The 26,127-nt window shown below is 40.6% G+C and overlaps 1 protein-coding gene across 4 annotated transcripts in view; it reads right to left on the bottom strand.

Annotated features, from left to right (window-relative positions):
- SNRK (SNF related kinase) overlaps positions 1-26,127 on the bottom strand; it is a gene marked incomplete at its 5' end in the record, with an annotated part of 63,627 nt that overhangs the window by 9,522 nt on the left and 27,978 nt on the right. For all 4 annotated transcript variants that reach the window (XR_014326511.1, XM_082848233.1, XM_082848235.1 and 1 more), the window contains 2 exons: positions 1,367-1,579; positions 5,451-5,592. Coding sequence is in view for 3 of the 4 variants with exons in the window: in XM_082848233.1 (XP_082704359.1) it covers positions 1,367-1,579; positions 5,451-5,592 (355 nt within the window). The remainder of the gene's footprint in view (positions 1-1,366; positions 1,580-5,450; positions 5,593-26,127) is intronic.

The raw sequence follows: 26,127 nt of genomic DNA, 5'->3' as shown, positions 1-26,127 counted from the left end.
ACTGTGGGCAGCCGGGAGGACTCGGGCTCAGGGCATCACCTGAGGCGTCACCTCTCCTTCTGGACTGATAACTGAATTCACATGAATTAAATAGTTCTATACTACACCACTGCATGTATTTATTCATTTAAAGCCAATTCAGGGCGATGCAAATAGCCTTTTTTATTCACTCAAAAGTGAAAAATCATTTTCCACATATTCCTAAAGTGAGTGTTGTCCTTGGCAAAAAGAACAAGTGTCCTGCACTTCTCTGTTTCTCTAGGTCAATCTGTGAAAACTGAGAATGCACTCAGAAACCTGAAGAAATTTGTACATAAACCAAAATGATGATTAGTTTTATAAACCCTTCTTTCCAGTGTACCCTAAGATACATGTCCTTTATACAGACACCACCCTTCTCAGGGACCAGACCCTCAGGTGCCACGTGTGACAGTCTGCCATGCTGTAGAGGTAAGTCCAGCCTGCAGCCTCCTCTCCCCCGAGGACAGGTACCTGGGTCAGATCACTCAGCCAGGCCAGAGTGGCCCGCCCGATGGGAACCTCTTTTTTGCCCCCCAGAGTACATCCTCTTTCCATCATATCCAACTATTTCAATGGGTTAAATAACTTTTGACTCTTCATTTGTGGAAACGCTTCGTATTTTTACAGACAGGATCTCTTACAGAAATGAATATCATTGTTAAAGCCAACTGCATCTTTATATTATCCTTGATTTCCAACTTCTTAGGTTATAAAAAACTGTCTTTGGTTTTAAAAAATGTAACTAACAACTTGTGCATCTCGCGGGTTCCAGGTTACTGCAGCAAGGGCTCTAAAGAGCCAGTCAGTAAATATTTTGAGTTTTGTAGGTAACAAGGTCCATCTCGCAATGAGGCTGATACTGCAGCACAATGCTGCCATGGACAACATGTAAACAAACGGGCTCAGCTGTGGGCCACTACGACTTTATTTACAAAAATGTGTGACTGGACGCATATAGCAACCCCTGATTTTGAGGAATTGTGGTGTCGCCCCCTTGAGTGTCCCTGCTTCCTTATGGGGACCAGAGGGAGACCCAAGAATTACGAGGATACAGCAATGGACAAGGCATGTACTGGGATATAAAACAGTCTATTCCAATCCACTTCTGTAAGAGGGGAGAAAGGCCACAGGACTCACTGTTCACTAGTACAAAAATAAAAACAAAAGACCAACAAAAACTATGAGCCAGGCACTGGGCCAGAAACTCTAGAGATAAACGACATAACCCCTGCCCACTGGCAACCCTATCCATTACACAGTGTCCACAAGCCCTGACACGTTAAGAAAAGAGCCCATCCCAAGAACCCTATGCCCACGGCCCCTGTACTGATGAGCGCCGACATACTCAACAATGGCATCCCGATCCGCTATGTCCCCGAGCACCATGCGCTGAATGATGCTGTTGTGCTCCTCTTCCGAGAGGTTTTTATATGACACGAGGGGGATGTTATACTTCGTGGCTGGGGAAGGGTCCACTCCCTGAAGCCAAGGATGGTTTTCAATCTCTTCTAAAGAGGCCCTTCTCTTGGGATCTCTCTGTAGCATCCTTGTGATCAGGCTGGAAAGGAAGGTAAGTCCATTGTTAAAGCAAACTGCTGTGAGGGATTAGTAATGGTGGGTTACTGTATTTATCAGAATTGTTTCCCAAACTTACACCATCAATTTCATTACGTCCACTAGAGGTGATGGTGGGGCAGATGGGAATAAAGAAAGTGCCATCAGATTCATAAAATAAAAAATCACAACCACCAGATATACTGACAAGCCAAACACACAAATGCAGTTTCCTATCACCTACAAGTAACTCTAGGTACCAACATCTGTCCTTGAATTAACTGTGGCATGGTGGCGTACCCGAATCAGATACAACGATCAGCGACGACATACAGAATAGGGTGCATGAGCCAACTTCTGTTTCCGGAAGAATGAATGACCATCCTGATGAAAGCAACCAAAATGACATATATTTTTAGACATATATTTTGTTTACAGGCATTGTGTTGGCAGGAAGGAAGGGAGGGAGGGCAGACAGAAACATGGACGGACGAACTACTCAGCAGGTAAAAACAGAGTAAAAGCAAGACTCTTAGGAGCAAATGACAAAGTTGGCCTTGGCCTGATTGTCTCTGCTTTTTTCTGTTTCCACACTGAGTACACAAAACAGAATATCACCAGAATATAACACGTACGGCCTACTGAAAGTGGGGGATGCAACCAGAACCCTTGCAAAGAACTGGGACCCCAGCTTCAGTGTGAAGATGAACGAGAAGAAACAAACCTACTGCTAAGATGTCAAGAGGGAAATCTGCTGCCTCAACAGTGCTGGGGAGGTGAGATGGGGAAATTTCTTCTAAGAACTTCTAACTACAAGCTGGTCCTCTCACAAGTTTGGGGTCCAAATTAATGATAGTATATCTGTATGGTACACATAGTGAAAAAGTTAATTTTAAGAGGTTTCAGGCTGGACGTGCCCATGGGCAACTAGTAGAAAAGCAAATGCAAACTGTTTCTCCAGGGAATGTAACTTAAAAGAACTGCCACATAATTTTATAAGAAATCTGACCTCGCAGTCGAAAACTACAAAGGAAACAAGGTACCACTGCAAGAACTAAAAGACACGACGGCAAAATCAGAATGCAAAGACATCAAATACATCTACTTCTACCAGTGAACACAATAAAAATAAATGGAATAAACTCTCCAGTTAAAAGACAATGCTCAGATGGGAGCACTGGTCAGATGGGATTAATCAAAAATCCAGCTCTCAACTGTTAAAAAAAGATGTACCTAAAAACAAGCCAATAAAAGATTTAAAGTAAAAGAATGGAAACCTATATAGCACATAAATGCTAACCAAAAGACAACTGGAATGGTGAGCTAAAACTAGACAACATAGACTGACTTTAAAGCCCAAAGCATTATTAGAGATAAATAGTGATACAAAGGTTCAATTCACCAGCAAGACACAACAGTTTTCAACTTGTTTGGACCTAATAACATTCCCCCGAAACACCCAAAGCAAACACTGAGAGACTTTCAAGAATAAAAAAAATACATTTACAATGTTGTATTAATGGGGGTAATCACTATTTTTTTTTTTTTGCCTATAATATACTTCCATGTGGTGGAAGAATATCTCAGTAAGTGATAGATCAAGCAGTCAAAAGACTCAGAAGTAATTTAAACATCATAATAAACAAGCTTAGTCTTAAGGACTTATACAGAATTCTGACCCCAACAATTAGAAAACATACATTCTTTTCCACAACAAAAGGATTATTTACAAAAACTGACTCCATGCTAAGCCATAGGAAGCCTTACCAATTTTAAAAAAACTAGTAACATACAGACTATATTCTTGGATCACAATGCAATTAAGTTAGAAATGAATAAAAGTTAATTAGTAAAGCTACACATTTGGAAATTTAAAATACCCCTCTGAAAGTAATAGGTTAAATAAACCCATGGAACCTATAAAATAATCAGAACTGAGTAACAAAAGGACTATTAATCAAAACTAATGGGACACAGCTGAAATGGTAGTAAGAGGCCATTTATAGTCTTAACTACTACCTTAGAAAAGGAAAATTTATTATCTGAAACCCCGCTTAAGAAAAAGAACAAAAGAATTAGCCCATTAAGTAGGCAGAAGGAAATAATACAGACAAAAGAATATCAATAGCATAAAACAAAAAATATAATAGTAAATTAATAAAGACAAAAGATAGTTCTTTGAAAAAGGTTAAAATGAACAAACCTCATGTAAGACTGATCAAGACAAAAATAGAGAATGCAAAAATAGAGAAGGCAAAAAAATCAGTGAGATTGAAAAAGGGCAACAACTCCACTAATTCATAGGCTTTAAAAATATAATTGAGGGCTTCCCTGGTGGCGCAGTGGTTGAGAGTCCGCCTGCCGATGCAGGGGACACGGGTTCGTGCCCCGGTCCGGGAAGATCCCACATGCTGCGGAGCGGCTGGGCCCGTGAGCCATGGCCGCTGAGCCTGCGCATCCGGAGCCTGTGCTCCGCAACGGGAGAGGCCACAACAGTAAGAGGCCTGCGTACCGCAAAATAAAAAATAAAATTAAAAAAAATAAAAATATAATTAGAGGATATTATAAATACTTGAGGCCAATAAATTTGAAAATTTATGTAAAATGGACAAGCTCCTTAAGAAACAAAACTTACCAAAACTGACAGGAAAAAGGAAAAAGTAGAAACTGAATGGTCCTATGATTATCAAAGATAATCCCTCTAGGAGGGAGACACCAAGAAGAGGCTTCTAAAATATTAGAACCGTTCTTTATCTTAAGCTGGATAATGGGTTCATTTTATTACATACACATTTTATCCATTCTTTTGAATGATAAATGTCAATATAAAAATAAGTTACTCTGTTTTAGTTTTTTTCAGAAGGGGCTATGGAGATACTCCTTGAATTACAAGCATCTAACATGCACACAACATACACCCCCAGAGAGCAGCCTGCTTCCTGGGGTAGAGAATAATAATAGTAAGGGTATAAGGGGGAGGAGGAGGAGGAGAGTCATCAATATTCATCTTGTGTTACTTATGTGCTAAAGACTGAGCTACAAGCTTTATATACATTAATTCATTTGATTTTCACAATAACCCTGTAAGGTATGTTCCACCATTCTCATATCATTAGTAAACTGAGAAACCAGTAGCTGAATCCAGAGCTGGAATTCCTAAATTCTTAACTATGGCCTAAGATGGGGATCCACTTGGAGAAAAGGTTCCTCAAGCTCAGATTTCCTTCTTATCAGCTGATGGGAGAAACTAAAAACTTTATTACTCTAGCAAAATCCTTTAAGTAGCTATCATCTCAGGTGACCTTATATTAAAATATCACCACAATATCAAAGAAATACTGAACTTCCAACAACAGTTCTTTTACTCCATTATGAATTTATCACTACACATATCACAGTACTATATATACAGTACTTTAAATTCCCAGTAATCAGCTTGCATATACTTCTTCCCATAGTCACATGAACCAAAACAGAGCTCTTCAGTCAACTGGGGAGAGAAGTACATGAATAAAATTATGAGGCATGCTATGTAAATCCCAAAATGGTGTGTTGATGGTCTATTTCAGGAAAGAAAATTCCCTAACTCTTCTCTGGAATGTCAAATAATTCCAGGTGCAAAAAGAGAAAGTAGTTCTTATGGTAATTCTTCAAGTGAAAGTAACCCACTTCTGGAGGCTGAAGAGGCATAAAATGGGTTTCTTGAAAACTGGCATATGTGAAAAATAGACTAATACATTCCATACTCCAATATTAAATTTCAATCATAGTCTATGGTTAACTCCCCAAAACATACTTAACAAGAGCAGAAATATTGGGTTCAAAAATTAAAATGAACAAAGATACCCACATACTTTTTTTTTTCTTTTACTTACTCTTTACACCCTTTAGATACGTGGGATGGTACTGTATATTTGCAATCCATGATCATTGTCAATGTTTCACTGTCATTGGCCTCTTGAAATGGTGGCTGCCCACACACCAACATGAAAAGGATCACTCCCAGACTCCATATATCTACAAATCAAAGACATACTGTTAAATACTGAATTAGTTAGAAAACAAAAAACACTCAGAGGAGTAAAAGTAGACTAACAAGGTTTATTTTGAGGAGTCAAAAAACCTTCTACAAACAATGAAAACAAAACATGATGATCCAAAACCTATGTGATGCAGCAAAAGCAGTTCTAAGAGGGAAGTTTATAGCAATACAATCTTAGGAAACCAAAAAAAGCCCAAATAAACAACCTAACCTTACACCTAAAGCAACAAAACCCAAAGTCAGAAGGAAAGAAAGCATAAAGATCAGAGCAGAAACAAAAGAAATAGGGATGACGAAACCAATAGTAAAGATCAATGAAACTAAAAGCTGTTTCTTTGAAAAGATAAACAAAACGGATAAACCTTTAGCCAGACTCATCAAGAAAAAAAGGGAGAGGGCTCAAATCAGTTAGAAATGAAAAAGGAAAAGTTACAACAGACACCACAGAAACACAAAGGATCATAAGAAACTATTAAAATCAATTGTATGCCAATAAAATGGACAACCTAGAAGAAATGGACAAATTCTTAGAAAGGTACAATCTTCCAAGATTGAACAAGGAAAAAACAGAAAATATGTATAGACCAATCACAAGTATTGAAATTGAAACTGTGATTAAAACCTCCCAACAAACAATAGTCCAGGACCAGATGGCTTCACAGGCAAATCCTATCAAGCATTTAGAGAAGTGTTAACACCTATCCTTCAGAAACTATTTCAAAATATTGCAGAGGAAGGAACAGTCCCAAACTCATTCTAAGCAACCACCATCACCCTGATACCAAAACCAGAAAAAGATACAACAAAAAAAGAAAATTACAGGCCAATATCACTGATGAACACAGACACAAAAAATCCTCAACAAAATACTAGTAAACTGAATCCAACAATACATTAAAAGGATACCCACACCATGATCAAGTGGGATTTATCCCAGAGGTGCAAGGATTTTTCAATATCCACAAGTCAGTGTGATACACCACATTAACAAACTGAAGAATGAAAACTAGATGATCATCTCAATAGCTGCAGAAGAATCTTTTCACAAAATTCAACACCCATTTATCATAAAAACTCTCCAGAAAGTGGGCATAGAGGGAACCTACCTCAACATAATAAAGGCTATATATGACAAAGCCACAGCAAACATCATTCTCAACAGTGAAAAGCTGAAAGCATTTCCTCTAAGATCAGCAACAAGACAAGGATGTCCGCTCTCACCACTTTTATTCAACATAGTTTTGGAAGTCCTAGCCACAGCAATCAGAGAAGAAAAAGAAATAATGGGAATAAAATTTGGAAAAGAAGAAGTAAAACTGCCACTGTTTGCAGATGACATGATACTATACATAGAAAATCCTAAAGATGCTACCAGAAAACTGCTAGAGCTAATCAATGAATCTGGTAAAGTTGCAAGATACTAAATTAACACAGAAATCTGCTGCATTTCTATACACTAACAACAAAAGAGCAGAAAGAGAAATTAAGGAAACAATCCCATGTACCATCACATCAAAAAGAATAAAATACCTAGGAATAAACCTACCTAAGGAGGCAGAAGACCTGTACTCCAAAAACTGTAAGACACTGATGAAAGAGATCAAAGGTGACACAAACAGATGGAAAGATACACCATGTTCTTGGACTGGAAGAACAATATTGTCAGAATGACCATACAGGGCTTCTCTGGTGGCACAGTGGTTGAGAGTCCGCCTGCCGACGCAGGGGACACGGGTTCGTGCCCCGGTCCAGGAAGATCCTACATGCTGCAGAGCGGCTAGGCCCGTGAGCCATGGCCGCTGAGCCTGCACGTCCGGAGCCTGTGCTCCACAACAGGAGAGGCCACAACAGTGAGAGGCCCGCGTACCACAAAAAAAAAAAATGACTATACGATCCAAGGTAATCTACAGATTCAATGCAACCCCTATGAAATAAATTACCAGTGGCATTTTTTCAGATCTAGAACAAAAAACCTTAAAATTTATATGGAAACAACAAGATCCCGAATAGCCAAAGCAATCTTGAGAAAGAAAAACAGAGCTGGAGGAATCAGGCTCCCTGACTTCAGACTACACTATAAAGTTACAATAATCAAAACAGTATGGCACTGGCACAGAGACAGACTTACAGATCAGTGGAACAGGATATAGAAAGCCCAGAAATAAACCCATGTACCTATGGTCAATTACTCTATGATGAAGGAGGCAAGAATATACAGTGGAGAAAAGACAGCCTCTTCAATAAGTGGTGCTGGGAAAACTGGACAGCTACATGTAAAAGAATGAAATTAGAAGATTCTCTAACACGATACACAAAAATAAACTCAAAATGGATTAAAGACCCAAATGTAAGGCCAGATACTATCCAACTCTTAGAAGAAAACATAGGCAGAACACTCTTTGACATAAATTTCAGGAATATCTTTTTGGATCAACTTCCTAGAGTAATGAAAATAAAAATAAACAAATGGGACCTAACTGAACTCAAAAGCTTTTGCACAGCAAAGGAAACCATAAACAAAACGCAATGCAACCCACAGAGTGGGAGAAAATATTTGCAAACGATGTGACCAACAAGGGATTAATCTCCAAAATATACAATCAGCTCATGCAGCTCAGTATCAAAAAAACAAACAACCCAATCAAAATATGCACAGAAGATCTAAAGAGACATTTCTCCAAAGAAGACATACAGATGGCCAAGAGACACATGAAAAGATGCTCAACATCACTAATTATTAGAGAAATGCAAATCAAAACTACAATGAGGTATCACCTCACACGGGTCAGAATGGCCATCGTCAAAAAGTCCACAAACGATAGGGGACTTCCCTGGTGGTCCAGTGGCTAAGACTCTGTTCTCCCAACATACGGAGCCTGGGTTCAATCCCTGCTCGGGGAACTAGATCCCACATGCCACAACTGAAGATCCCGCATGCCACAACTAAAGATCTCACGTGCCACAACTAAAAGATCCCTCATGCTGAAACGAAGATCCTGTGTGTGGCAATGAAAATCCTGCATGCCACAACTAACACCCGGTGCAGCCCAATAAATAAATAAATAAATTTTTTTAAGTCTACAAACAATAAATGCTGGAGAGGGTGTGGAAAGAGGGGAACCCTCCTACACTGTTGGTGGGAGTGTAAATTGGTACAGCCACTATCGAGAACAGTATGGAGGGTCTTTAAAAAACTAAAAATAGAGATACCATATGATCCAGCAACCCCACTCCTGGGCATATATCTGGAGAAAACCATACTTTGAAAAGATACATGCAACCCCATGTTCTTTGCAACACCATATACAATAGCCAAGACATGGAAGCAGCCTAAATGGCCATCAACAGATGAATGAAGAAGATGTGGTGCATATATACAATGGAAAATTACTCAGCCATAAAAAAAGAATGAAATAATGCCATTTGCAACAACACAGATGGACCTAGAGATGATCATACTAAGTGAAGTCAGACAAAGACAAATATCATATGATATCACTTTTATGTGGAATCTAAAAAATGATACACATGAACTTATTTACAAAACAGAAACAGACTCACAGACTTAGCAAACAAACCTATGGTTACCAAAGGGGAAAGGTCGAGGAAGGGATAAATTAGGACGTTAGGATTAACATATACACACTACTATATATAAAAGAGATAATCACAAAGACCTACTGTATAGCACAGGGAACTCTACTCAATACTCTGTAATAACCTATGTGGGAAAAGAATCTGAAAAAAGAACTGATATAGGTATATGTATAACTAAATCACTTTGCTGCATACCTCAAACTAACACATTGTAAATCAACTTTACTCCAACATAAAATAAAAATTTTTTAGAAACATAAAACCAAATTTTAGAAAAGCATTTATACCTCAAAGTAAAAAGATCTAGGGGAGAGAACTTAAGCCTCAGTCAGGCAGGGAAGGTATCTGTCGTACTCCCTGTTTTCATATTCACTTAAGACCCAAGCAAGTGCCAGGCACATAGGGAATGGTCAGTAAATGTTCAACGAAGAAATGAATTAATTCATTTATTAACGGCAAGAACATCAACTGGAAAGTACCTATCAAGGTTCCCAAACCAATGGACATACGCTGCCATTTTTCCCATTATATTATACACCAGAGATAAAACTAAGATACTAATACTCTGAGACATGAAAAGGGTTTTGCCTGAGGTCACGATTGTCCAGGTTGTTCTTAAACCTCAATCCTGGTCAGGTAACCAAATCATGTTACAGACAAGAAAATTAAAGCTCAGAGAGGAGAAAAATATTCCTGGGCTGGGATGTCAATGAGGAAAAAGACTGATTATGTATTACTTCAGAGGAAAGAACTAGGACTGAAGGTATAGTAACCAGAAGGCACACTTTGACTTAAACAGCAGATGCTACTTAATAAAATCATGATAACACTGGAAAAGGTAGTAAGTTTCCCATCACTTTAAGTATTCCAGCAAAGGCTGAGTAACCATCAGTTTAATCTCCTGCATAAGGCACTCCTGTACTGGCTGGAAAGCTGGACTAGCTGACATCTGAGGACCCTCTCAACACTAACCCCTATAATAACAAGTAACCCCCTACTTCTTGCCACTAAATAAAAAACAAAGCCATCACTCAGATGGAAAAATAATGACTCAATTTAGGAAGGCCATCACAAGTCATTCATTCATTCATTCCAGAAACTAAAGTATAGACATGATTACATGAACATGCATGTAACACGACATCAATTCAAGAAGCTTTCTAGACCATGAAAGGCTTAGAAGAGAGTAAGCGGCAGGCCACAAGGCCTTTGTCACCACATCTGTTAACACTCAACCTCTCTTTTCTTTTAAGCTTAAACACCCAAAATTATGTAGGCTCCATGAGAATTAAAACTTGCTAATAAAATATCTTTTCCTTGGTCCAGATTAAACAGAGGGCAATAAAGGCAGAAACCCAAAAGTTACACACACTGTGATTTTTTCATATATACAATAAATTTTTACTAAGGATGCTCCAATAGAAATTAGTGAAGGAGATGGGGAAATCTACTAAAATTAAAACATTTATATAAATGAGAATGAAAGGGACCTGAGGATCACTCAGTTCACACCCTTGGCTCTGCAGTGTCCCCAAGAGGCTGCCTGGCATTACTTGTTGGATGCATGAATTATCTTACTGCCCCAGGACAGCAAGGTGTCTCAGGGCTCCACTCCACTCATTGACCCACATTTCTTCATCTTCATTTTGGAATCCAGAGGGCCATCCCCATTCAAAGTCAAACAATCTCAGTAATGGTGGTTAGTTGCACCTGTTTTTTTAAATATTCAGTGAGAAGAATTTATAACCCCAATTCGAGGAATACCTTATTAAGATTTTTAAAAGGAAACTTATAGAGTTGATGTTTAACTTAAACCCTCTTTGTACAACGTGAACCTGCTATTTCTGGTCACCTGCTCCAACTCCCAAGCCACCACTGTGAACAACTGGCAATTACAATTATTCTCCCTTTAATGCGTGTGTCCTTCATTTTACAAAACAGTCATAATCTGGAAATTAACTGTAAAGTAAACCCACCTTTTCACTGATGTTCATTACACAAGGAGGGAAGCTTCTGTTTATAATATAAACATTTATATATATATATATGTATATAACATATAATTATATACATATATATAATAATCCCAAAGAAAGAGGGGATTTTAAATGGCTTACAATACAAATGCATAATCATAAAAATCAGGATAGTTAAAATAAAAACTTTCTTCTGTTGTTATAATATTGACAATGCCTAATGCTACTACTGTAACCAAACCTAACCATTAACACATATACATTTGAGATATAATAAATTCGTATATTTCCATATAAATCCTAAAAACACAATAATTTTTATGAGTTTGGCTACATTATTTCTTCTACCATCTCATACTCTGCGGATAAACTAGTTTGGTCTTTTAATTTTCTCTACGCTAAACTGGAGATGATACCTGACAGTACAATTATACAAAACCGATGATTTAAAAATACAACAAATAAAATAAATATCAACTAATAATTACCCCAAATTCTAATCTGGTTAAAGAAACTTTCTTTTCCTGTTAAATATTAACCTCAACAGCAACGAGGAAGTCCAATTATTTGGAAATGTTCTCTTCTGGATCATTTGCCCAAGCAAGCTAACACACTCTGTTAGGAACTGCTGCATGGTTAGAAGAGTAGAAAAGAAAGACAACATAAATATATACACTGCTTCCACTGTTTTCAGTTAGGGTTCAAATAATTTCTGAACATGGAAATGCTTACAATTTGAGAAACTCAGAAATACAATTCTATGGCAAGTAGTTTCCAAAGCTAAACGACATGATTTGAAGCATGTAAACTGCTGAAGAACGGCAGTGTAACTGAGGGGATAAAGGTTTGGAAAGGGCAAATAACCCTCCACGGACACGACATTATTCAAGGGACCATTTATTCCATTTACTTATTTTCCAGACTTTTTCTCTTCTTACTCTACTTTTTGTCTTTGAATCATTAACTTTTCCATCCTAGGGGCCAAAGGAGAGAGATAAAAACAGTCACTAAACAAACACGAAGTATGACTTTAACCAAGTTACTGAAAAATATGTTTCCCATCTTGAAAATGAGAATAGTTACTTCCTCTTAAAGCTGCTGTAGGCATTAAACGGATAAGAATCGAATCCATGGTTAAGTATTCAGGACAGAGACCGGCACACAGAAAGCATTCCCAAGGAAGCTGCTGCCGCCCCGCTCTCATTCACCTGTGCCAGGCTCTGTCTAGGCACAGTGAACACAAAAATAAACAAGACACCCTTGCCCTTTTGGGGCTCCTAATTCACTGTGAGAAACAGACAGCAGGTAACAGAAACAGAAAGCAGGTAAGCTCAAGAAGGCACAAAGCCAACACAGCGAAGAAAAACTAAGAGACTGGGGGGAGGCAGGAGGAACAAGGAAGGCCTTTTAGTAATTCAGGTTAAAAAAAAAACAAAGGTGATAACTCAGGAGTTTGGTCCCCAGGACTACACATCTGGTGTTACAGGACTAAGAATGGAATCAAGAAAGATCATCTATGATATTTCACCCAAAATAGGGGAGGGAGGGGGTACTTGTCTTAATAAAAAATCATTTTAGTGGATATTTTAAATTACCTTTTCCATAAAAAAAAGTAACTTGCTAATAAAACTACAAACTCCCAAGGCGTAGATCATAGCCTAAGCTTGAGATCCTAGGACCACAAGGGATCCACCAAGTCTGTAATTGGGGGCGGGGGGGGAGGGATGAGTAGGGAAAGTTAGATAAAGAGCATGGAACGGGGACTTTACATTATTTTCATTTAAAAAAATGTCAGTGGAATTGTCTATTCATACTAAAGGTCCACAGGTTAACAAACATCAACCATCTGAAAAATCAAACTTAATGTTGATACTACTACCTGAAGCATATGTTTTTGTTTCAGACCCAGCTATAGACCCTTGGTTAATAACAGAAAAAGAAAACATCACTTCATAAATACAGTTCCTTTGGTTAAAAAAAAAAAATTTTCCAACTCATGGAAGGGGAAGGAGTAGAAAGATAATGAAGTCTTCGTTAGTATAAAGGGTGGGAATTACTACCGGTCCCCTTACTGGCTCTCAAGGTAGCCAGAAGTAAGATCACAAGAATGAGCACTGAAGTCTCATCTGCTAACATTCAGTAGGTCAATTCATCATAATACAATTGAATTATGCTATCTCTAGGGTTGGAGGTGGAGTTTATGTTACTAAGTTCATTTAGGCAGGCTAACAAAAGATCAAAATGAAAACAAAACAGAATAAGAGTGATTACTTTGAGGAAAAGTAATTGCCAAAGGGCGTGGAAGGGAAAATGTCACAACTACTGAAAGGTTTTCTGAAAAATAATTTCTGAAGTGAATTATCTAGACAGCAAAAGAACAAACAGGGATTAGAAAGTAATAAAAATGGGAAGACCAGAAGAAAGATTTTAAGTAGAACCCTCTATTTTTTCCCTCCGGCTTTCTTTTATCAGTGTAGCCATGAGTCATGAAACAAGCAACAGGCATAGAATGTTCTAAAACCACTACAGATGACCTAGGGACCAGCACCTTTTATAACACCACTCACAACTGGCAGGATTTATGCAATCACTTTGCAGTTCCAACTACGGTCACTAGCAACTGACATATGACCCAATACTAATGTTAAAGGGAATGTTTTCTTAGAATAGCAAGTACTGTTGCAGAAGTGTGTAGGTCCCAGGAGTTCTATAACACAACCTAGAGCCTTTGTTTCTTGTATGATATTCAGAAACCTAATCTCTACGGTCCACTGATGTGAATTCCTATCTACGTAGTAAGAACTGCTCACCTGCATTCAAAATCACCTAGAGCTCTGGTTTTCAAGGATTCTTTCTTGCTCTGAACAAGATCAGTGGCTGCTTCTACGGGACATAACTAGAGACCGTTCTGAAAGTAGAAAACTGTCAGGTCATTTGAACTAACAGTGTAAGACTGAAGCAGAAGAGGAATGAAGAATGTGGACATGTCTTAGGATAGCTCTATTATTTCTGGTTTTATCAACACTCTAGTTGGAAGCAAAGTTGTATTATTTAACAAGGAATCACTTCTTCTCTTTAAAGAAAAGAGTGAGAATGAATGTCAACATCTCATACCTACTTGAAAAAACTTCTTTCCCAGACCTGAATCCACCTAAATGTGCCTTGGGGACTTCAAAAATCAGTGCTGCCCAAACAAAGCTTATCATCTTTTACCCAGACCTATTTGTCCTCATTTGTATTCTAACTTGGTCAATGACACCTTCACCCACCCAATCAAAGCTCGGGAGACCTCCCAGACTCTACACTCCGTAGGTCCTCTGACTTGCACGTCAGGGAGATCGTGCCAACTCCAGTATGTGCTTAGACACAGCGGTTTCCACCACTGACCCTCACGTTCCCTGAGGTCTCCCCACACTGCCCTCCAACCTGGGGAGCTGGGCCAGCTGGTGACTTCAGCATGACCACAGCAAGCTGTAACTACAGATGTTCTCCTGTCCTCCTCCACTGCTCAGAGCTCCGTGAGTGCAGAGTATGTCTCCTGTACCCAAGCAGTCCTGCTCGACACAGGTCTGCTGAACGGAGTGAGCCTGAAACTATAAAAACAAAGTAGTACTTCTGCAAATGCCGTTTGGGTAGAGCCCCCAGGAGGCAGATGAAGCGGAAGTTTGAGGTACAGAGGCAGTGAGCAGCTAGTGAGAGGGAAAGGAGACTAAGAAGGGCTCGGGGTACAGTGCGGGGGTGTGAAGGTCAATGAGGACAAGCTGCAGTGTCAGCTGTTTAAGGCCTTATGCAAACTTGTTTTTTTAAGTCACAGGAAAACAGAGAAAAGTTCAAGAAGTCAAAGGTTATCAGTCCCACACTGTGGGACTATACACGTTCACACAAATCCACACCAGACAAGCAGCAGACACTCTTCCTACTCGGCATTCTTTCCTAAGTCACTTTACGAGCCTGATTTTGATACCAGTTAGGAAGTGAACTTCACAGATGAAGAAGGAAAGATAAGACAAGCTAAAACACAAAAGTTGTGTGATTTCCTTCAGTATAGCCTAAGGAAAAGAGCATGCCTGGGCTAGAGCATCGGAGACCTAGGTTGGCCATTGAATTAGCTATGTATTCTTGGCCAAGTCACCCAACTTCTTCACATCTTAGTTTTCTCTTCTTTAAAATGTGGACACCACTACTTATCTGGTACTTTCTGAGAGGCTCACAGGGTGTCTGGGCAAACAGTGCTACATGTATCACTGCAGAGTCTGCAAGGATCATAAATGGTCACACCTTTAGATATAGGAGAGGGACTGGCGAGAGAAAGCAAAAGGGATTTTATACTTTTTATTAAATATATTTCTGTATTATTTGAATTATCTTACAAGAACATTCATTTATTACTTGTAAAAAAAAGTAATTAGAAATTAGCTGTGCTTAATATTCTGATGTGTACATACTTTAACTGAATAAGCAGAAACCTCTTTATAGGAATGTAAAAGATATTAAAAAAAAAAGTCTAGACACGTTCTCTAGTCACTGAGCCTGTGACTCTTAGCCTGTGGTCTGGGGGCATTCGGTTCCGCAGGGTTCCCTTAATGGCTTCATAGACCAATCTGCCCATAGCATGAATACCTACAGTAGGAAATAAATTACTTTTCATTTTTAGCACAAATAATTTCCTTCAAGGATTAAGAAAACTCAAATACGAACTCACCGATGTTTCATAAGTACCCCTGAGAGTCTTACAGAATGTGTGATGAAAGAAAAAAGGGCAGAGTTATATGGGTCCAGACTCTCTGGATAACCTGTTTTCCTGGTGGTATCTCGGTACCACGGTGTCTAGGGAGAGGATCTGGGTCTCATGAAGCCTGGGAAGGGGTCAGGTAGTGCTGCTGGCTGGGTCACCCTCTAGTTCTACTCCCCTGCTTCAGGACAAGCCTGAGGGTTCTCAAGGGGAGGTGACCCTGACGCCAGAGGCGCCACAGTCACCCACCTTGGGCACATTCCCCAAGTCAGTCTGGATGCTCTGGCTTCCTAGAAATTTCCACCCTCAGAACAATCCTTCAAAGTACTGATTTCTACACACCCTGGTGAGGCAAGAATCAGTTACAAATTCACACCTTCCCAAAATCAGATCTTTTATTAAAAAGAAACCTTATGAAACCTAAATACTTCCTTTTACAAGCTTATGAGAAAAGTCTCTAACTTTTGTCCAATTTTATTATACTAGTCACAAAGCCTAAAATGTTCATACATGAGAAATATTTTTTTTAATGTGGAAACAAGCGCCATCAGGATGGCAACATGCATGAGTTCATTCTTCGACTACAAATTTCAACGTGGACACTTTTCAAAGACGGGCTGTACGGGAGCACTGCCTCATTGTGGACACTCAGGGACTTGGATCTCGTTTTAAGAAGTGATTTTACATGATTATGACACAAATATGACAAATGCAAAGTGATTTCACAATCTGGCTCGGATCTAGAAAGTAAAAATGTTCAGGTTCAGTACCAAACCTAAAAATGTCGAAGTCAATTGTCTAATCAAACAATACCAACTCTGCAGACTAAAGAATAAATCTGAAGCCTGCACGAACTTGCTGCTTTAGTTTAATAGCTAGTGGAGTATCCTGATGTTTTCTTATATTGATTTTAAAAACACTGAGCCTTTTGCATAAGATTGAGGTGTGCCAACATAAGACAAATATACAAGCCATTACAATATCAGTCAATAAAAATCACCTGCATATGCTGACTCTTGAGGGTTCTCTTTCAAAACGCAACAAACACAGCTTTCTGGGCACAGAGATACAAAGTCAAATGAGGTGTGACCTTTAACCCATCACATCATTACCTTAGACTCCCTAAAATGTTAAACTTGTCGAGAGACTTTAACGTTATCATTTGAGGAGAAAAAGAAATAAACTTTAAAATTGTGTATTTGCTATAAAAAGATTCAAAATTCAAAATATTAGTTCTTGAAATGTTTGTTCTGGTTAGTTCTCCCTGCATAATGCCTAGTCATGTGGTTTAAAAATGTATACAAGCGGGGCTTCCCTGGTGGCGCAGTGGTTGAGAGTCCGCCTGCCGATGCAGGGGACACGGGTTCGTGCCCCGGTCCGGGAAGATCCCACATGCCGCAGAGCGGCTGGGCCCGTGAGCCATGGCCGCTGAGCCTGTGCGTCGGGAGCCTGTGCTCCACAACGGAAGAGGCCACAGCAGTGAGAGGCCCGCGTATCGGGGGGGGGGAAAAAAAATGTACACAAGCTATTCTCCTACATTAAAAAAATCAACACATCTCTCTAGGGATTACAATAAACACAACCTGGTTGGTTCTACATAGGATTATAACTTTTAGATTCCTTCATATTAAAACTTTAGCTAGAGAGTTCTCTCAAATATAACCACACATTTCCTGTATTTAAAAGTTAATGTTTACTTTCTTCAGATTATGAAATGCATGTTTAATGACAGTAAGTTTCTATTAGCAGCCTGGGGGAAGCTCCCCCATTCCCAACACCACAATCTTTCATATTAGCCTATTAGATAGGTAAAGATTATTAACAGATTTGTTTTAATTTGCACTGTCCTGATAATTTTCTCCCAATTTCTCCAAGGTATAATTTACATACACTAGAATTCACCATTGTCAGTGCGCATCTCTGCAAGTTCTAACAAATGTAGTCACGGAACTACTATCACAACCGAGACAGAGATACAGAGCATCACTCCAGAAAGTTCCCTGTGCCTCTTTGCAGTCAACAACTCCTCCTCCCAGCCCAGCCCCTGGCAACCACGGGTCTGTTTTATGTCCCGAAAGTCTTGCCTGTAAATGGACGCATACAGTGTGTAGTCTCTGAAGTCTGGCTTTCTTCACTGATGCCTCTGAGATCTGTCCATGTTGCTGCACGTGCCAATAATTCATCATTTTTTTATTGCTGAGTGGTGTCCCTTTACACAGGTGTTCCACAGTTTATTTAAGATTGAGACCATCATGAATAAAGTCACTAAAAACATCTGTGTACAGGTGCTCACGCAAATTTAAATTTTCATTAGCCTTGGGTAAATACCTAGGAGTGGGTTTGCTAGGTCATATGTTAGCTTTATTAGAAATTACCCAATAATATGTGTGGGTTTATTTATGGATTCTTTATTCTATTCCACTGATCATACCCTTTTGCTAATACCATACAGTCTTGATTACTGTAGCTTTATACTAAGTCCCAAATATTCTAATTCCTCTTAAGGTTAACCTCTTCCTTCTTTATCAGCTATTTATATGACTTGTAAATCGACTCCTCACTTGTCTTTAGGAGAGTTTTCTCATTGATTTGTAAGAGCTCTTTCTACAGTAAGAATAGTTATCAACTATATTACAAATTATTTCCCCAGTTTGTTTCCATCATAATTTTGTTTTAAACATATATGCACCGTACCCATAAACTGTAATCAAGTCGATCACCATTTCTTTATAATTCCTGTTTAGAAAAGCCAAGATCTTATGAATATTCAACTTTTTTTTTTGCGGGGGGGGGGGAGGCTTAATTCTTCATATACAAATCCTGAATTCACCTGGAATTTACTGTGACATATGACATAGGTAGGGATCTATCATCCCTTCTTCTTGAAATATTTAATTATTCCAGTATAACTTATTAAATAATTCTTCCCCGATGCCTTCTGATAATGGAGGAATTTAAAATTATTAGGGCCTCTTCTTTTTTCTACCTCACTTAAAATCACCAGCTAAAGAATCATGGTAAGATACAGAGGTGCCCTTGGGCATCAGTCCTTACACTAAAGGGCCACAAAACAGAAACTGATGTGTCTGTTCAGCAGGTACATGGCACCACTATTCGCCAGGCACTGTGCTAGGTGCTGAAATGTAATCCTCGTAAGACCTTAGAGGTTGGCAATGAAGGGAGGATTTCCAGGAGAGCGGGCACTGCTGCCCTTGGTGTCCTGGGCCCTGCCACAGTTCATTTCTGTTCATTCATTTTCAGAGATGAATGAATGTTACAACCAGCTGGCTTATAAAAGATAGCTCCACCTTATCTTCCATCTAAGATTCCCCTTTCAGAGCTGCTTCCATGGCAAGCATGTATCTCCCTCTACCTCCAAAAGTACCCAGAAGCCCGGATAAAAGCCTGGACTCCAGGTAACAAAGGGGCAGATCATGTTTTTAGGAGTTTTCAATTACGATTTCTTGATTCTTCCTCATCTCTTGTTGCTATCAGTGTGCCGGCCTCTAAGAGGTCCCTTTGCTACCTATTAGCTGAAGGCTACAAAAATAAACTTATTCAACTTGCTAGAGTTTTATGTAAAATTAATAAATAAGGATATGAGTGAGACCCTGAATGACAACTGTAAACAAAATACATGAGCCTTGTGCATGGGCTGAGGGCAGTCCATTTCAGCATGCCAGCAGCCTTTATTTGCTGCTTGCTTTCTGGTGCTCTACTGTGTTCAGGACACCTCAGGAACGAATCTAAAGAAAGGGCTCAAGAAGTACTTTCCCTAATCGGTAGGAGACACTGATAGCTAAGGATGCTGAAGCTCATTTCTCCTACATAAAGTAACACAAGAACAATTTCAGAAAGCTTCCTTACCATATGAAAAGCTACTCCCTTCACTCCCTTGATAGCAGCCGGAAGAGTCAAAGGTTAGCAAGTCAGGGAACACAAATTCTCTACCTATTCTTGCCTCCGCTGATTGATGAGTTCATTTTAATACTGAAGCTAGATGGTAAGTCGTCCAAGAAATTTTTATCAAGCTGTTTGCTGACAACTTGATAATACAACTATCCTTGAGACAGCACTGTACACCACCCATAAACTGATGACTGAGAAAAAGAATTAGGACTAACTTAAAACCACTAGGAATCTTCTGCTTCCAGGTAGAATATAATGGGTTGTAGCAGACTGAAGGTCCTGCTCTAATAACTAGAAACAAAAGGATAACTTGCAGAAATCATGATTTTTAAAGCCTTGGGAGCAACAGGAATAGATGAACTAAAATTCCAGATTGGAAAGAGCCCTTTCTAGAGCTAAGGCAGAAATTCAAACAAGAATCATGTGACCTCCAGAGTTTCAATGGATCACAAATGTTCCTGAAAAAGGTTAAGCCCAATCAACTTATATTACACTATAACTAAAAGAGTATCTTAGGTATAACATCATTTTTAAAACCCTGAAAACCAGGTAAGGTTAGGAAAATATAGCTACTCTGATGCAATAATATAAGCTTACAGTGAACTGATATCTAATGTCTCATATATCAGTCAACTGCTATCTGTATATATTAGTCTCTTAAGAATTTGTTAAACCAGTTTCAGCCCTCTAGAAACAAATTACCACTGCATACAAAACTGGGAATCACACTCTGGAACATGGGGTTCACACCATCTGAGGGGCTTCCCTGCATCTATTGGAGCTCCCAATCCATCTTAAGTCTCTTTTAAACTGTAACAAGAACCTCCAAAAGTCAGTGAAGAGTTAATATATACAAACTCTGTTAACACAAAATGGGTTTAAAAAAAAAAAATCTTACCTAGCACACCAAATACCTACAGATTAAGTCTATTTTAGTTTTAAAAAATAAAAAGAACACTGTACCTGCAATGACCTGATGTTCCTTTCGGAAGTAGCCCTATCTAAAACCTTACCTCCAATTTTCCATTACAATCTTCCCAAGTCATAGCTAGGAAACTAAAAACACAACAAGGAAAATGAGAACTCTAATATATAAAACAAATTAGATAGCACAGAAAACAAGGCCACTCACTATTCCACACCTATATTTTATGCCCCAAAGCTTATTTCGAAAGTGCTTGAGCTTCTTCCTTCTGTCAGAAAGTTGTGGGCCCACTTTTACTCAGCCCCAAGGTCAAATCTAAAAAGGGGCTTCACAGTGGTCCATAAAACACCTCAGAAACTGCACCTCTGCATCTCTCCGAACAGAGGCACCACAGCTTTCATCAGACTCATGGTGAGTCTAGGACTCATTAAATACATATATAGAAGGGCAAGAAAGGGGGCTTCCCTGGTGGTGCAGTGGTTGAGAGTCCGCCTGCTGATGCAGGGAACACAGGTTTGTGCCCTGGTCCGGGAAGATCCCACATGCCGCGGAGCGGCTGGGCCTGTGAGCCATGGCCGCTGAGCCTGCGTGTCCGGAGCCTGTGCTCCGCAACGGGAGAGGCCACAACAATGAGAGGCCCGCGTACCGCAAAAAAAAAAAAAAAAAAAAAAAGGCAAGAAAAAGGAGAACTGAAGTGACCAAAGTCATCAGGAGGAGCCATGGAGGGCCCACGATTAACCTTTGCAAAGAAGTTCAGAAGAACGTACATTTTCATTTCTTATTCTCTGTAATGTTTATTCATTTGAACAAACATTAAGAGCTTGCTGTGTTTACCAGGAGATGAGGATGGGACACAGACACAAACACAGTTCCCTCTCTCCAGGATCTTACTACTGAACAAGGGGGACAAGTGAGCCATCTGGAGTGACTAGGCTTGGCATCGCCCCATCCAATTCCAAAGGGAAAAGGCACTCAGGGCATACGTCCTCTGCAACTCATCATCCTCTTTTTTTAGCCATTCACAAGCCTTCTATTATTTTTTATCCAACAAACTAGAGTGCCTACTCTGTGCCTGGCTGCATCCCAGGCACCAGAATTTAGGTGTATCTATGAAGAGGGTCTCACTTCAGTCTTATTTTCCTACTCACCAGACACTGCCACAAATGCTGAGGGCCCACAAATTTTTCCTTAGGTTCCAGGGTTTAAAACAATTCTGAATTAAAGTTTTAAAATATTAAATTAGGCACTGTCTTACACTATACTGGATGTAACTTTAAACACATCACCATCAGGCTAACAAATCAATAAAAATTAGCTAAGATACACCAATGTTTTCCAAAGACAGTGTAGATTATATAGAAAATGTGCTATACAGAATGATGGGACTAAGACATGAAAAAGGGTGAAGGGCACGAATTGGCATCGTAGCCGTAAGGAAGCATCAGCTCCACACAGGAGTCTCTGCTGGTGAACTTGGCCTAGCTCCGGGTGTCCTGTGCCATGTCTGCTCTCCACCTTTGTCTACTGAAGCCCACATTAACCTGTGAGGATCTGACTGACAGAAGCCATAGTCCTTGAAAGAAGTAAACCACACTCTGTGTGTTAAGGTGATTGTGAAAGCGCTGCCCAAGCAGCCACCCTGGGAGTCATGACAGGACCTGCTGGGCAGGGTTTCCCCAGAAAGCGGGACCTGTGGTTGACTAGCCCCGCCAGGCCCACCTCAGGGAGCGCACGGGAGAGAGAGGAAGCCGGCACCCTGACGTAAGCAGACACACATCCTTCAGCAGTTCTCAAACACACAACAGTCACTCCACAGGCCATTCAGGGTTCTGAGTCTCTTCAGCAATGTGCACTCTGACTGAAAGGATTCCAAATTTCCTGTGTCACTGAGTTTATTCTACTATATTTTGTTTTGTGAACTAGCCTTTTCTTTAACAGGTTTATGTTTTTCCCCACAAATAAAACGCTTAAAAAACACCCAAGCAGATTATGATGTTTTCAACTCCCCAAAGGTTTCCTAGGCTACAACCTGAAGTGCAGATAAGCGGTTTCGGTTTCCATATGCATTTCTGTATTAAAATAGTTACTGTTTTGGATGTTTTGAACAACTCTTCTGAAGTTCCAAGAAACTAACCAGTTATCAAATAAACATCAGGACTTTCATCTGTTTTTTTTAAATCTAACATGAACACACACACACACACACACACACACACACACACACACACACACCCCTTCTTTAGAAGTCAACCTACTCCCTGAACACAAAAAACCTAACATTCTAGGGCTTCCCTGGTGGCGCAGTGGTTGAGAGTCCGCCTGCCGATGCAGGGGACACGGGTTCGTGCCCCTCTCTGGGAGGATCCCACATGCCGCGGGGCGGCTGGGCCCGTGAGCCATGGCCACTGAGCCTGCGCATCTGGAGCCTGTGCTCCGCAACGGGAGAGGCCACAACAGTGAGAGGCCCGCAAACCGCAAAAAAAAAAAAAAAAAAAAAAAAACCTAACATTCTAAAAGTTAAACACAACTAAAAACACAAGCGGGAAAGCACACGTGCACAGGCCTGCCCTTCCCCCAGTTTTCCCATGCATCCAGCATTTCAGAAGTTCCCCCAGGACAAATTTCCAGAGGAGCGAGCACCTCAGGAAGGAAAATGAGGCCAATGCAGCCCCACAGAAACATGAAGGCGTCGTGTTTCTCCTCCAAAGGAGGACATGCTGAGACAGTTCGAGCTGCTGGCTAAAGGGGGTCTTCATTCACCTAAACCCTACAACAGTCCTAAGGTGGGAACGGTTCCTACCCCCACTGCACAGAGAGATGAGTCAAGTGGGGAAGGACATCAGCTGGGTGGGGAGAAGGTGAGGCCTGAGGGCAGGGAGCTGGGAGACAGGAGGACCCTGAGGCTGGGCTGGGGGGAGGAAGGTGACTGACGGGAGCTGGGCAGCGACAGGGAAAAGTGGGAGGGAAAGTCAGGGAAGAAACGGGGGGGAGCCGACCTTGAGGGTCACGCGGCCACAGTTGAGGACTCCAGTTTTGACTCTGGGTGAAATGGGAAGTCTTTAAGGTGTTCTGAGCAGAAGAGTGACCTAACAGACTCCAGTTTTCAAAGGAACTGAGAAGCACTGTTTTCCTCCTCCGCGGGGTTACCTGAGACTGCCGCCTCGGGCTGCAGACCCGAGAAAGCCCCTCCTTACAGCTCTCCTTAAAGCTGCTCCCCTGGGCAACTCCGACTCGCCCTCGCCCCAAGCCCCAGAAGCTGCCTCTCCCGGAACTGTCAGTATCTGAGAAGGGCAGCAGCGCGGAACAGAGAAGAGGAAAGCTGCTTCCAAAATCCCTTCTCTTACCTGCTTCCTAAGATACACGCACTCACGCGTATCAGCTCGACTCTCACCTCCTCAGACAGAATATCCAAAGACTCAGATCAGAGCTGGGCTCTAGTGTGAAAAGTAGGTGAATAGTAACTTCCGGTTTTTATTCTAATAGGACCCGCAGTTACCAGCCCTGCAAACCTGTGTCTTTTCACAGGATTTTAGGGGGAGTAAGTGGTGCACTAAGGTCCACCTAAAACAAAACAAAACCCCTGTCTAGTTAATAGTAGTCAGAGCCCTTAGAAAACTGCAAAGGTGCTATAAATCTTCTGGATGAAGAAAACGATTTTAAATGAGGCAACGAGGCAACCTTCTGACCACAGTGGAAAGGAAGCAGGCAGGACAGTCTCTGGGCTCCTCAGGACAAGGGACCCTGACGGCTGTTTAGCTTCAAGTTCCAGGCACTGAAGAGGCATCAGAAAACATTTCCAAGGGACCTGAAATTTGGTTTTCACTTACTTATCCCTAAATGAACACAGAATGTGACTAAAAATCGGGGGACGGGAGGTGGAGAGAGGTGGAGGGGAGAAATTTAAACTCAATTCTCAACATCAAAAAGAATATACATTCTCACTCACTCTTTTGAACCCAAAGGTTAAAAAAATTTTTTTCCCTAACGCTTATTATCTAAAGAACATTAGAATTAAAATACTGGGAATCGTTTTTCCACTAATGGCTAAAAACATCTGATTCTATGCATCTAGATGCATATCAGAATCTCATGAAAGCTTCTGCTTGTGGGACTATCAGAATCAATCTCTAGCAGGGTTGCCCAGGCAAGGTTTTTTTTTTTCTTTTTAAATCTCCCCCAGGTGAAACTGATGGGTGATCAATTGAGAACCACCAATTTAAATCTTACCATACCACTAGTACAGTAAGTTATACTTTTCAAAACAGAGTCACCACATATTTCATTTGATCTCAGCCTTATCACACAGTGAGAACAATAAGTACCGTGGCTAAAAATGCAACAGGGAAAACATCAAAAACACGCCAATCGGGGGCTTCCCTCGTGGCGCAGTGGTTGAGAGTCCGCCTGCCGATGCAGGGGACACGGGTTCGTGCCCCGGTCTGGAAAGATCCCACATGCCGCGGAGCGGCTGGGCCCGTGAGCCATGGCCGTTGAGCCTGCGCGTCCGGAGCCTGTGCTCCGCAACGGGAGAGGCCACAGCAGTGAGAGGCCCGCGTACCGGAAAAAAAAAAAAACAACAAAAAAAACCACGTCAATCGTTTCTATCATATTTTTCAGATGTCTCACTGAGAAACCAATGGCTGTGTCAGCCTGAAAAACCCATCTATAGGGTACCCATAGATTATACTACCTCTAACACTTCATGCTCAAATATTAAATTCAATAACAGCTTATTTATAAAACCCAAAAGATTTTACTCGAGGCACTGCTACCTGCTTCTCAAATACTTGATGATGCAACGTTCACATTGTAAAGCCAGTACATTGTGAAGACAGAACTAATACCAAGTCAAGTGCTTTTATTTAGTGTTCATGCCAGATCAATTTTTACTTGTGATTTCTGAAATAATTTTCATTTCTCATAGGCATGTGAATCTTCAGGAAGTTTAAGGAAGGATTTCCATTTTTTTCTTTTGGTTTTACGACAAGTGATGGCACTTTGCTTTGTAAAATGTACCTGTCGGAGCATACGAGCCTGCATTTGGCAGCTGGGTTGTGGAAGGTGTGTGCCACACTTCTAGGGATATGTTTTTCAGTTCTCAGCAACCAAATGCTACCCGTGCGACTAGGCCTAAGCCCCAGGCTGCAATGCAGCTCATACTGGGCACACTTACACAAGCAGGTTCTGTGTTTCCTTTTTTAGTTTTCCAAGGTTTCTGCCCTGGGCCTGGGTATGGGCCTGGTTTAACAAGCATGAGTGTATAAAGCCTGAAGTTCCTCTTTAGCCCTTGGCACGACAGTGATCAATTAATTAGGAGATAACAGGTAACATCATCCCTCCGCTGAAGTGTAGAGGCCAGATCCGCCTTGCT

Source organism: Leucopleurus acutus (genome assembly GCF_964270905.1).
Source record: "Leucopleurus acutus genome assembly, chromosome: 10".
Lineage (NCBI taxonomy): Eukaryota > Metazoa > Chordata > Mammalia > Artiodactyla > Delphinidae > Leucopleurus > Leucopleurus acutus.
This window is presented reverse-complemented; position numbering and strand designations above follow the sequence as displayed.